Here is a 14,114-nt window from a genome sequence, read left to right as displayed (position 1 = left end):
AGTACATTTAGCTTCCTTTTCAGGGGGCAGAAATTGATTTTGGTCCTTCTCTAGTCAGACTTTATCCTCACATCTGGCCCACATCAGGCACCAGGTCTAAGCAGCTACTCAGACCTGTAAGTTTATAAAAAAGTCCAGGCACAACCAGGTCTATGAGTTAATGACAAGGCATTTTGTGTCCATTTTTTCCCATTTTGTTACAATACATACAATACATAGTGTGATGGTCCATCAGAGATGCCTCAGAGCCCAGAGAACTTGACGTTGCTTCTTGAAATGAATTACATAAGGCTTCTTTTTTTACAGTACAGTTTTGTAAAATGCAATGTTGCAATCCTAAGCTGAACGCCTGTGATCTTTGATCCCTCAGACGGCCCTGCACCAAGAACCACCACTCAACAATAGCTGATATAACCACATGGGTGAGGGATTACTTTGTCAAACCTTTGTCAAGCACTACAATACAGAGAAACATTCAAATACAAATGACACAAATCTTTATTGTGCAAAAAAGAAGCCTTATGTTAACCATGTCCAGAAGCGTCATCGACTTCTCTGGGCTCAGAGGCACCTAGGATGGACCATCACACAGTGGAAACGTGTATTGTGGTCAGACGAATCAGTATTCCAGATGTCCAAAAAAAGTCCCTAAGCCAGGGTCTGTCATGGTATGGGGCTGTGTCAGTGCCCTTGGCAAAGGTCATTTACACTTCTGTGATGGCAGCATTAATGCAGAAAAGTACATTGAGATCTTAGAGCAACATGTGCTGCCTTCAAGACGTCATCTTTTCCAGGGACGTCCATGCATTTTTCAACAAGACAATGCAAAACCACCTGCTGCACACATTACAAAGGCATGGCTGTGGAAGAAGAGGGTATGGGTACTGGACTGGCCTGCCTGCAGTACTGACCTGTCCCCAATAGAGAATGTGTGGAGAATTTTGAAGAATGAGACAAAATAAAAGCTGAAACACTAAATCACTTGGTCTCCTCGGTGCCAAAACGTCTTTTAAGTGTGGTGAAAAGGAATAGCAACATTACAAAGTGGTAAATGCTTTACTGTCGCAACTTTTTTTGGAATGGGTTGCAGGTCTGAAATGCAGGAATGGATGTTTATGGATGTATATCGCAGGTTCATCCTGTCTGCAATGAAATAGAAGTCAAAGTAAATGTAAGAAACTCTGTGGTTTTTTTATTATTTGCATTTTCCATACTGTCCCAACTTTTTCTGATTTGGGGTTGTACTTAGCTGCATAGTTTTCCCAGCTGAGCTGATTGTTTTTCAATCCTTGTCCTCAAGTACCACAGCTCTGCACATTGTAATGTTTTCTGCTCCCAAAACACCAGAGTGGAAGCTTTTTCAGCCTCAATTAGCTGCCGAGTTAAATCGGATGTACTTGTGCTGAGAAAACACCTTGTGCTCAGGGATGACGGGAAAAACGCTACGCTAAATGACCTAGTTGTAAAAGTAAAAGTCAGGTCTTCAAAATGTATGCATGAGAAGATTGTGCTACTTTTATCAGTCATCAGTTTGAGATGTAGCTGTTTTTCTATGTATGTGCGTTTTATTTATTGGCAATTACAAAACCAATCAAAAATGTTACGCATCAGCCTGGAAGGCATGCCCTGGTATGTTGGCCTAGGGAAGCGATCCCCAACCTTTTTTGCACCACGGACCGGTTTCAAATAAGATATAATTTAATGGGCTGGTGGGGGCAGGAGGATTTAAAATAAAATAACTATAGAATGGAAAATCAGTGTGAATCCTGAGCTTTTTTCGATGCAACGAGACACTGCTCCCACCTAGTGGTGATTGGAGACAATAACACCAAAAGAGTATATATATACAGTGTATCACAAAAGTGAGTACACCCCTCACATTTCTGCAAATATTTCATTATATCTTTTCATGGGACAACACTATAGACATGAAACTTGGATATAACTTAGAGTAGTCAGTGTACAGCTTGTATAGCAGTGTAGATTTACTGTCTTCTGAAAATAACTCAACACACAGCCATTAATGTCTAAATAGCTGGCAACATAAGTGAGTACACCCCACAGTGAACATGTCCAAATTGCGCCCAAATGTGTCGTTGTCCCTCCCTGGTGTCATGTGTCAAGGTCCCAGGTGTAAATGGGGAGCAGGGCTGTTAAATTTGGTGTTTTGGGTACAATTCTCTCATACTGGCCACTGGATATTCAACATGGCACCTCATGGCAAAGAACTCTCTGAGGATGTGAGAAATAGAATTGTTGCTCTCCACAAAGATGGCCTGGGCTATAAGAAGATTGCTAACACCCTGAAACTGAGCTACAGCATGGTGGCCAAGGTCATACAGCGGTTTTCCAGGACAGGTTCCACTCGGAACAGGCTTCGCCAGGGTCGACCAAAGAAGTTGAGTCCACGTGTTCGGCGTCATATCCAGAGGTTGGCTTTAAAAAATAGACACATGAGTGCTGCCAGCATTGCTGCAGAGGTTGAAGACGTGGGAGGTCAGCCTGTCAGTGCTCAGACCATACGCCGCACACTGCATCAACTCGGTCTGCATGGTCGTCATCCCAGAAGGAAGCTGACGCACAAGAAAGCCAGCAAACAGTTTGCTGAAGACAAGCAGTCCAAGAACATGGATTACTGGAATGCCCTGTGGTCTGACGAGACCAAGATAAACTTGTTTGGCTCAGATGGTGTCCAGCATGTGTGGCGGCGCCCTGGTGAGAAGTACCAAGACAACTGTATCTTGCCTACAGTCAAGCATGGTGGTGGTAGCATCATGGTCTTGGGCTGCATGAGTGTTGCTGGCACTGGGGAGCTGCAGTTCATTGAGTTAAACATGAATTCCAACATGTACTGTGACATTCTGAAACAGAGCATGATCCCCTCCCTTCAAAAACTGGGCCTCATGGCAGTTTTCCAACAGGATAACGACCCCAAACACAACCTCCAAGATGACAACTGCCTTGCTGAGAAAGCTGAAGGTAAAGGTGATGGACTAAACCCAATTGAGCACCTGTGGCGCATCCTCAAGTGGAAGATGGAGGAGTTCAAGGTGTCTAACATCCACTAGCTCCGTGACGTCATCATGGAGGAGTGGAAGAGGATTCCAGTAGCAACCTGTGCAGCTCTGGTGAATTCCATGCCCAGGAGGGTTAAGGCAGTGCTGGATAATAATGGTGGTCACACAAAATATTGACACTTTGGGCACAATTTGGACATGTTCACTGTGGGGTGTACTCACTTATGTTGCCAGCCATTTAGACATTAATGGCTGTGTGTTGAGTTATTTTCAGAAGACAGTAAATCTACACTGCTATACAAGTTGTACACTGACTACTCTAAGTTATATCCAAGTTTCATGTCTACAGTGTTGTCCCATGAAAAGATATAATAAAATATTTGCAGAAATGTGAGGGGTGTACTCACTTTTGTGATACACTGTATATATATATATATAATTCTTTATGCATTTTCTCCCCTTTTTCTCCCTTTTTAGCACGTCCAATTGTCCGATTGTGTCATGTTTCCTCACCACCAATGCCAATCCACCGCTCTGATTGAGGAGAACGAACACGTGGGCAGCATGCCGTATGCATTTTATCACCTGCACTTTGACGAGTGCAGTGCAGCTCAGCGTTGTGTACGGAGTGGACACACCCTGACAGCACTCTTTTCTCATCTCTGTGTAGGCGCCATCAATCAGCCAGCAGAGGTCATAATCGCACCAGTCATGGGAGAGAGACCCCATCCGGCTTAGTCCCGCCCATATCTGAACAACAGGCCAATCGTTGTTCACGTGCTTAGCCGGTAGGCAGAGCTCAGATTCGATACGATGTATGCAATCTCTAATTATTTGCTCCTTCTGTGCAGCCTGGTATTAAATGACCAACGAACCGGTACCGGTCCGCGACCCGGTGGTTGGGGACCACTGGCCTCGGGTGTCCATATGTCAGGTTTTAGGGTGGACGGTTTTTCATCTGTCTGCAGTGTGGTGCAATGCTTGGATGGACACATATTTATCCGCCTCTAGAAGCGAACCGGATGCTTGTAACATTCATAATTTATTTGACTGTCTTTGGCTGATGAACATGTCAAAAATGACTTGTATTTTATTGGTTTAAAGCCACAACTTACTGTGAGGATGTCCACCACTTTACTGCGGAATGTCCAGCCCTGAAATGCTAGTTAATTACTGAGTTTTAATAACTGTTCACGCTATCAACATGCCAATACAAAAACGTGGTCGGCTCAGAGTAGGAAAGATGAATTTCATGCTTTTGAACTGAAGTATCACCAGTAGACTATGTGTGGTGGGTAGAACATTCATTAATATGCCACTGCCAGGTTGCCACTGTTGGGCCCTTGAGCAAGGCCCTTAACCCTCAATTGCTTAGATTGTATACTGTCACAACTAAGTCGCTTTGGATAAAAGCGTCTGCTAAATGCCGAAAATGTAAATGTATATAGTATATAGTAGACACTATCCTTACTACCCACTGTCATGTCCTCCTTTTTGGGTTTATGGAAGTGACCACCCTACATTGGCCTAAGCAATTGAGGGTTAAGGGCCTTGCTCAAGGGCCCAACAGTGGCAACCTGGCAGTGGCATATTAATGAATGTTCTACCCACCACACATAGTCTACTGGTGATACTTCAGTTCAAAAGCATGAAATTCATCTTTCCTACTCTGAGCCGACCACGTTTTTGTATTGGCATGTTGTATTGGTTAGCTATGTTTTGACAGACATACATTTGGTAGCGCTGATATACAGTTTCTTTCTAATAAGGCTATAAGCAGGTCATTATTCTCCTTCCATGTGAACAGCCTTTGAGAGTTTGGGTCCTAAGACGCTTCTTTGAAACACCATATAATTCATTTGATACTCAGACACCGTACAGTAGTGATGGGTCGTACTGTGCCGAGGCTTCGGAGCGTGTGTCGAGAAATCTAGGAAGTCTTTCGTGAAGCGCGTATCGAGGCTTGCTTCTTTAAGAACAAGTGACGTCACGGATGACGTGTGAAGCCTCGCCGGTTCAGGAAGTGGTTCGAGTACTGGCGCGATTTATGTGAAAGGGTTTTTTCAAAAGCTGGAGAGGTCCTATCAAAAAAAAGAAACCGCCTGAGTCCAAGCACAGTGGAAAAAATACTGTTTCTAAATAAAAATGAATAAAGTCCATCTCACCAGTATTCACAAACACAATCCTAACTAAACACAACTAAAATTTAAACATGAATAGACCTATATTACTTTTTCCCACTTAACAAAAATCATATATGAAATCATGAATGAATGGATGGATGAATTAACCACACAAAATCATATTAAGATGTTTTTATTTCTATTCTTGGCAGTGATTATTCCCATGTTAACACTTGCATGGGAGGCAGGGGTCATCACATCAGTTGAAATGACAATAATAGTTTTGACCAGCAGGGGGGTTTGTGTGCAAATGAAGCCTCGAGAAATGAACCTTTTCTCGAACCAATTTGATGGAAAGCGTCAAGGCTTCACGAGGCTTCATCAGCCCATCACTACCGTACAGAGCCTTGTACAGGAAAGCAACAGGAAAGCTGGAATCGTTATACACCCACATGCTAAGTCATAGGACAGGAAGTAGTATTGTTTAGGACCACCAGAAGACGGAAGCATAAGCAAGGATAAAATTACAAATAGCCCAAACCAGACCCCTACCCATAATATGGACTGAACCGCTATGGTGCTTTTGTTCAACTGCCAGTTATATAAAGATTCAAGAGAATTACAATTTTTATTGCATTTTTCAGAAATGGATCCTTTAGTAAGTTGGGTGTGTGCCATTTTGTGATATACATTATGCCTCTGGGCTCCCTGTGGAGCAAAGTGCCACGACCACATTCCTCCAGCAGACTCTGTTCTGTGCATCCCTCTTCAGCTGTGATGAACAGTTACTTTTAAGCCATGATTATAATCGTTTCTAAATCACGTCTGCATGCTTTAACCCCATTAAAAATGAACTTTAGAAATAACACAGATCACAGCATTGCTTTAGCCAAAACATTTTTATTTAAAGAGAGAGACTGGGTTGGAGAGCCGTTCTTGCTAGTTACCAAACGATGGATGAAAGGGTTTGGTTCTGTTCTCTTATGTGGAATGATCCAAGATCAAAGCAGTGAGGTCTGGGCCAGTCCAGCCCCTCCTCTCCCTTCCCACACACTGGAACACCTAGCGTAGAACTTAATGCTGCTTCCTCCTGAAGGAACAACCTGACGGACAGAAAGAATATGAATTGAATTTTGAGCCACTTGTAACTGGCAACATGAATGTCTAGATTAAACCTGGGTTGCTCACAAATGTCTATTTTGAAGCTTGTAGTGGTATAAAATCCTGAACAATCTGGTCACACCAGGGATGACCAAGTCTTACTGACAAAGGGCCAGTGTTGGCTGCAGATTTACATAGGAAACGTTGCCTGATCCACCAGACCAAGACCAGTAATTTACAGATCTATGCCAATGAACAACTCAAATTGGGTGTAGCTCTTGTTTGGTTGGTGTTATTGACCTGAATAAAGACTAGAACTGAACCAATTGTTTGCATTCAAAAACAAGCAGAACGTGCCAAATGTGCACAGTACTGCACACACACACCAGCGTTTCACCTTAAGTGATAAATTGAGGTTGGGCTTTGATGTCTCAGAAATGAGTCAATCAAGTCCCAAAGCATTAGAGAGTTCTCTCACTTACAAAGCTACAGATTAGCTAATGTCTTAAAAAATAAGCTGGTCTGTTCCTAGAGAAATTACTTCTTCAAACACCAACAAATGTGATAAATGAGGACTGAGGTTACTGCATTGTGTACGGCATATTCCACCTGCAACATCTGCTAAATTAATGTTCTTAGAAAGATTTCACTAATAGGTATTGTTTGGGCAGCATGATGCTATTTTCTGTACTGAATGCCAGACCTAAGTGCCAGTTATGTCATTTCTGTAAGGTGCATACCTTCTGTGAGGCGAGCTTTGCCTCCAGTGGGTTGACACAGCACAGTGGAGCAACCAACACACAGTACTACTGTCTGCGCATGGCTGAAGACCGTAGTGATCTTGTAGCATCCTGAAACACAAAGATTTGCTGTTGGTTAAAAGATGGATGCATGGTGCAAGATAGGCCTGGGTGATGCAACTGATTTACCATAATTTGAGGTCATTTAAAACACTGTCCAGTTAAATGGATTGAAATTGCACACACACGCCTAAATCTTTAAGCGATTACCCACATTGAACCACCACTGCCCTACCACTTGAGTTTTGCAAGGGTTTTTGGGGTTTGATTTTAAAAACCTTATTTACTCATCTTGTTATATATGCATATATTAATTCTGTCACTTGGTTGAAAAGTAAAATCCAAAGGTAGCACAGAATGCACCACTACGGTGGCACCCCCCTGTCCTTCCAGTAAAACCCTTACATTTAAAAATGCTGATGTAAGACACACAGACCAGAGTTTGAATCTCAGCTCTGCTATTGACCAGCTGGGTTACCCATACAGACACGGCTATGTCTGAAGTAGGATGTGGCAAAAGGATTCCTAATTGCTGCTGTTTATGCAATTGCAGCCACTGCTAGATGATCATAGGCGCTTGCACAGAGACAGGGAATAATATAGATCAGTGAGTAGCTACTGCACATGCATTGGAGGGGTGCGTGTTACATGCTGCCCTTCTTGTTTGGTCAGAGTGTGGGTCTGCAGCAGGAAGAAAATACTACTGGGTAATTGAATTCAACCAGAATTGGAGATAAAAGGGAAAATGCAAAAAGCAAAAATAAACCTTAAAGAAAGTTAGTTGTTGATAGTGTACATATTGTGGACATGTGGTGCTGTTTGACATCAACATGTAAATAATGTAGACACTTGCTGTTTTAACTTAAGGGTGGGCAATTAAATTTTCCAAAGGGCCAAATAAGAAACTGGGACTGTTGTAGAGGGACGGACCAATATGGTAAACTTGATTGTGCTCAATATTAATTGTATCTCTGATAATCTGGAAGGAGTAGATGAGAAGCAAGCAGAGTAAAAACATCAATATTATTTCACTTTTTAATCAACTTTCTCGAAAAAACAAATGAGAACAAAATGTGCAGGTTTTAAAGTGCTATTGCTATTTTGTTTGGAGTCTAATTATCTCATTTGCTTTTTTCTGAGTTCTTTGTAATTGTTGGATATTCTTTTTGCGGATATTAAAAAGCGCATCTTGACCGCTCCAGTCCTGGATGTGTAAAACTTTATATGAAGTCCTTGTTGCTTTTGCAGTTTAGCTAGCAAAGCTTCAGATGTGACCGCTCGGCATCATTCAAGTTCTTGTATTTCTCTCATTTCAAATTGTGATCTTTAAACAGCTTTACATCTCACTTCAGTAAATAAATACCTAAAAGTCCATGTCTTGTTAAAACTAGACCTCCCCTATCAGTCGAACTCAGTTCTGTTTACGGTAAAGCTGGATGCCCTCGCACACACAAACTGAAACTTATGCAAGTTTTTAAAAAAATAGCTGTTCCATCAAAACAAAAAAAAAAACCTGTTGTATTGCATGTACATTTAATTATGTCTGATTTTTAAGTGCCGGTCAGGTCTCATGTCGGCCGGTTGGGGACAGCCAAAGGGCCGTATGTGGCCCACGAGCTGTACAATGCCAAGGTTTGTTTTAACTTTGTATTTGGATTTGTAACACTTCAATCAATTATTGTGAACAGATGTTAAATAAGTGTCATGTCCAAATGATTAAATATAAAAGCATTATAGCTTAGTTATCAATCTACATGTCACTGATGCCCTAAAACAGTCTGTATTTAAAAACAATCCCCTTATTACATCTTTTAAAATTGCCATTAAAGGTGGCATTTGACCACATGCCAATTCCTGTTTAATCAGTTATTTAAACAGAAATGGAATATTCATAGGCAGTTGGTTGACAGAGATGCTAGACATATCCCAGCCAAGCAAGTTCATTTACATGGCATAAGTTAACATGGTATAAGTTCAGATTTGAACCTAAGAAAATGAACTTGAAGTCATCAACTAGGTAAATCCATACCTGGACACTTAACATCCATGAAGTAGGAATTAGGGCTCTGTACGAGACGCTTCTTCTTGTGCCTCCTCCTCTCCTCCTCAGGGGTGGGGTGCAGCAAATCTTTTGCGAGCTGTGGATAATTAATTAATTAGTTTATTCTCAAGAATAACAGTGTTATATAGCCACAGTCTAAGCTACAGCAAACGGAAAAACGGCTAAATAAATGTGATGGGAAGTGAACGCAGCATGAATTGAAGGAAGGCCTGCTGCACTTTCTGCGTGTTCAGTCCATGCGTTCCCAGATATAACAGATAAACCATGAGCACGCCTTTTCTACGTGTTATTCAAACAACAGTGAATTAATAATCCTTTATTCTGAAATACGTTTCGACAGGGTAAAAAATGTTTATGGGGGGAAATAAATGCGTCACACAGCAGAAAAGAGCTAGTTCAATGCGCGCCGCCATCTTGTCTGCAACGCTTCACCATGCAGTCGCGCCGTTAAGAAATAAAAGTTCGTTTTTAACATTGAAGGAGATAAAATACACCAATTTCTAAACACTCTGTGTTTAATGTAATCCTCCGCAAACCGAGGACGCGTTTTTGACTGAAAAATGGCGCATATAAGCAGATATTGGTTATGAATTACTTTCGAATACTCACTGGCATGTTGGCGAAGATTTAGCCGCTGCCGAAAAGGAAGTACACAGCGGAAGGAGCGGGATAATAGCAACTGAGCACGTGAATATTCCGGAAGTACGTAGTAAGAGGACTAACAAAGAGGACATGTTGGTAAGGTCAAATTGCGCTTTTGTATTGGTCAGGGTGTTGCATATTTAAAGTCAGGTTAAACTAATCCTCTTCTTCATTATTATTATTATTATTATTATTATTATTATTACTGTTATTATTATTATTATTTTTTTTATTATTATTATTATAATTATTTTTATAATTTTTATTATTATTATTATTATTATTTATTTATTATTTAAGCTTAAAGATTCAAGATTCAAGATTTACTTTATTGTCATTTTACTGTACACCAAAGTGTACAGAAAAAACGAAATTACGTGCATTGGTTCACATTAAAAACACCACAGGTTTAAAAAATAATATATATATATATATTATTTTTTAAACCTTATTATTACTTTAACTTTTGATGTACCTTTTTAATCCTACATCTTTTTCTTCATTACTATTCTATATATATATATATATATATATATAATATTAATGAAGAAAAAGATGTAGGATTAAAAAGGTACATCAAAAGTTAAAATAATAATAATAATACTGACATTATGAAAATTGCACATTGTAGTTAAGTATTGCACATGCAGAAAATTGCACATTGTAGTAAAGTATTGCACATGCAGAAAATTGCACATTGTAGTAAAGTATTGCACATGCAGAAAATTGCACATTGTAGTTAAGTATTGCACATTATGAAAATTGCACATTGTAGTTAAATATTGCACATGCAGAAAAATTCAGTGGTTATACATAATGATAATTATTGCACATTTTGTTATTGCACATTTCGTTACTGCCTGTTAAGATATAAGGATATTGCACATATTATACCCATTGATGAAATATTTATCAGATTTGGGTTTTTTTTATTATTATTATTATTATTATTATTAATTATTTGTTATTATTATTATTATTATTATTATTATTATTATTATTATTAATTTACCACTTACTTACTAGCTGACACAGCATTTATCCACTTCTAATTCACACTCCATATGTTTTGTTTTATTTGTTTTATTAGGATTTTAACATCATGTTTTACACTTTGTGTAATAAGTAACTACCTGTCCTGCCATGAATGTAACCAAAGTTCATCAGTTCACAAGATTATATTGAACACAATCATAGACAATTTTAGTGTCTTCAATTTACCTCATTTGCATGTCTTTGGACAGTGGGAGGAAACCGGAGCACTTGGGAATCGAACCCAGGACCTTCTTGCTGTGAGTCGACAGTGCTACCCACTTAGCCACCGTACCCCACACCCCGTATAAACTAAAATGTGTGCCATACCATACACTCACATTACCTTTTTTTTAAACATAAGTTGTTGTTGTTTTTTTGCCTTATAATTGTAATAATAAAGCAAAAGATTACATTATCTGGAACTATAATACATCCTGGTAAATCACCCCATTCATGATAAAAAAAAAAAGGCTGCAATAAAGATCAAATCTTGTGTGCTTAAGGTCTTTGCTGTGCCTCTGTAGATTTTTTTTAATTATTAAAATTTTACGTAGCTCATTTACCCTTACTATGATTGCTAGTTGTTGTTTCAAATCTCCCCAACCAATAGTGGCAGCCTTTATAATGAAAAGAGATGCAATCTGCACAATAATTAAAAAAAATTTTTATTGCAGCAACCCTATCCAAAAATGATTAGATTTGTTAACCTTTACATAATTACATTATTTCTAATAACTGATCGATTTCCTTTTCTTAAACACATCTTTGCTTATGCTCATAAATGGATACAAAGATACTTTTATCTTTGTATCCATATTTATACAAAGTCAAAAGACTCCATGTGTTAATTGATTTATACAATGAAAGTAAGGTCTAATTATAGAAGAACTAACTCCCAACTAATGTACATTGTGGTAACAGTGTTCCATACAGGTAAACCTTATTCACTTTTAAATTAATGTACAGGTCAATAAATTAAATACAGCCTCTTACATACACTTGCCATTTATATCATGGCAGTGTTACAGCTGGTGTTTGTTTATGGTAAAATATTCACATATATTACAGGTGTTAATATGTTTTATTTTACTGTTTATTGTTCTTTTTTTATGAAAATTGTGTTTTGTGTTGATAGGCCACAACCCACAAGGACAGTTTGAATACACCATAGTAGATGTCATTACCATAAACAGATTTAAATGTATATTTCGCTCTTCTACCAGCAGGCTGGGCACGCACAAGGACAATGATTGGCTGGAGGAGATTTCTCATAACTGATGCAATTACGACCTCTGCTGGCTGATCAATGCTGCCTGCACAGAGACAGGGGATAATGGAGATCAGTGCGTCATGGCTCTCCTTGGTCAGAAGTGGAGCATAGCATCAGTAGGGAGGAAGCAAAATGCAATTGGCCATGACTAGATTGGGAGGAGATTTCAGAAAAAATGCCAAAAAAAAAATGTATAGTTGGATGACAATATACATCATTAAATTATTCTAATATACAGTGAATGCGAAACACATTTTATTCATACAAAGAAAATATAAAAAAATGATGGTAAAGAGACACATAAGATTAAAACAAACATTCGATTATAAAGATTCTGAATCATATACAGTGGATTGGGAGAGTATTTAGACCTCTTGACTTTTTTCGCCTAAAATTAATTACACTGTTATCTCAACGTTGAGAGTCATGATGTCTAAGAAACTGTCTTTGGGTCTCTGCACACAAATTGAAATACCTGCCACAAAAATCATAAATTACTGAAAGACAGTCTATACATAGCTACAGAGAGGACACACTTTTTAATTGGCATGTGCCAGCAGCAATGGCATGTGGATACATATGTAAGGATTTTCCCCCATGGGCCAGCCATGGCTGGAAGATAGGAAAAGGTTAAAGTAATGCTGGATTGTTGTAGCTTTTAAAAGTTGTGTTGCTGCTCAGGTGGCACAGTGGTAAAACATGCTAGCACACCAGAGCTGACATTTTGAACTCATCAGTTTGAAACTCAGCTCTGCCATCCGGCTGGGCTGGGCGGCTGTATGAACAACGATTGGCTTGTTGTTCATACAGGGCGGGAAGCCGGATAGGGACCTCATAACTGATGCAATTACGACCTCCGCTGCTGGTTAATGGTGCCTGCACAGAGTCAAGGGATAATGTGTTGATCAGGGTGTGTCTCTCCTTACACAACGCTGATCTGCGTATGAACCCGCCTCGTGCAGGTGAAAAGAGGTGTCGGAGGGGGCGTGTGTCAGTCTAGTCTTGTTCTCCTCAATCATAAGTGGGGATCAGCATCAGTAGAGAGGAAGCGTAATGCAATCGGGTAATTGGATACGACTAGATTGGGAGAAAAACTGGGAAAAATATGTGTAAAAAAATCTAACAGTATAGGTTTTTGTTTTATTTTTGCAACTTTTTTATCACAAACAAACTACAATAATAAAGTCTAAAGCTAAATATAATATTTGAAAAATCATATCTCATGTCAACAACCTTATGTGGTCAAGTATGAGCTTGCAATCTCACTGAAATCTTCACACATAACTAAAGTTTGACACGGCATGAATAATTAAAAAGCGCAAGGCTTGCAAGTTGCCAAGATCTGAATGAATACATATACAGCTGCCATGTAAGTTTGCACAAGCCACAGTTTAAAAGCAGCTGGTGGGCCGCTCAGGTGGCGCAGCGGTAAAACACGCTAGCACACCAGAGCTGGGATTTCGAATACATCGTATTGAATTTCAGGCCTGCCATCCGGCTGGGCTGGGCGGCTATATGAACAACGATTGGCTGGGTGGGTAAGCCGGACCAGGGTTCCTCATAACTGGTGCAATTATGACCTCTGCTGGCTGATTGACCACTTCAATGGGACGTGTGCAATCGCTTTTGTTTTGTTTTGAGTGTGTGTTGATTTGTATATAGTGCTAATAATGTCTGCTTGTTGTTGTTTTGTTTTTTTTGCACCGAGGAAGGGGGGGGCTGTACTTCAATTTTGTTGTGCAAGTGTACAAGTACAATGTGCAATGACAATAAAGGATTCATTCATTAATTCATTGACGTCGCCTGCACAGAGTTGGGGAATAATGCTGATCAGGGTGTGGCTCTCCGTGCACAAGGCTGAGCCGCATATGAACACGTGCAGGTGAAAAAAGGCAGTCGGTACTGAGCATGTGTCGGAGGGGGCGTGTATCAGTTGTGAAGCTCCTCAGTCAGCAGTGGAGGGTAGTATCGGTGGAGGTGAAGCGTAACGCAATCAGGGTACTTGGATACGACTAGATTAGGGGAGAAAATTGGGGGGAAAATTCAGAGCTCTAACCATCCAGA

At 39.8% G+C, this 14,114-nt stretch overlaps 1 protein-coding gene across 1 annotated transcript; it reads right to left on the bottom strand.

The window, feature by feature from the left end:
- Window positions 1-6,024: 6,024 nt before the first annotated feature.
- rps27.1 (ribosomal protein S27, isoform 1) lies at window positions 6,025-9,814 on the bottom strand. Its single transcript, XM_063011067.1, has 4 exons — window positions 9,713-9,814; window positions 9,071-9,179; window positions 6,982-7,092; window positions 6,025-6,243 (listed from the first exon to the last, which is right to left on the bottom strand). The coding sequence occupies exons 1-4, from the start codon at window positions 9,716-9,718 to the stop codon at window positions 6,215-6,217; spliced, it is 255 nt and encodes an 84-aa protein (XP_062867137.1). The 5' UTR covers window positions 9,719-9,814; the 3' UTR covers window positions 6,025-6,214.
- Between the last annotated feature and the right edge of the window lie 4,300 nt (window positions 9,815-14,114).

Source organism: Trichomycterus rosablanca, chromosome 2 (genome assembly GCF_030014385.1).
Source record: "Trichomycterus rosablanca isolate fTriRos1 chromosome 2, fTriRos1.hap1, whole genome shotgun sequence".
Taxonomy (NCBI): domain Eukaryota; kingdom Metazoa; phylum Chordata; class Actinopteri; order Siluriformes; family Trichomycteridae; genus Trichomycterus; species Trichomycterus rosablanca.
Note: the sequence above shows the minus strand (reverse complement) of the source record. Positions and strands in the feature narration are given on the sequence as shown.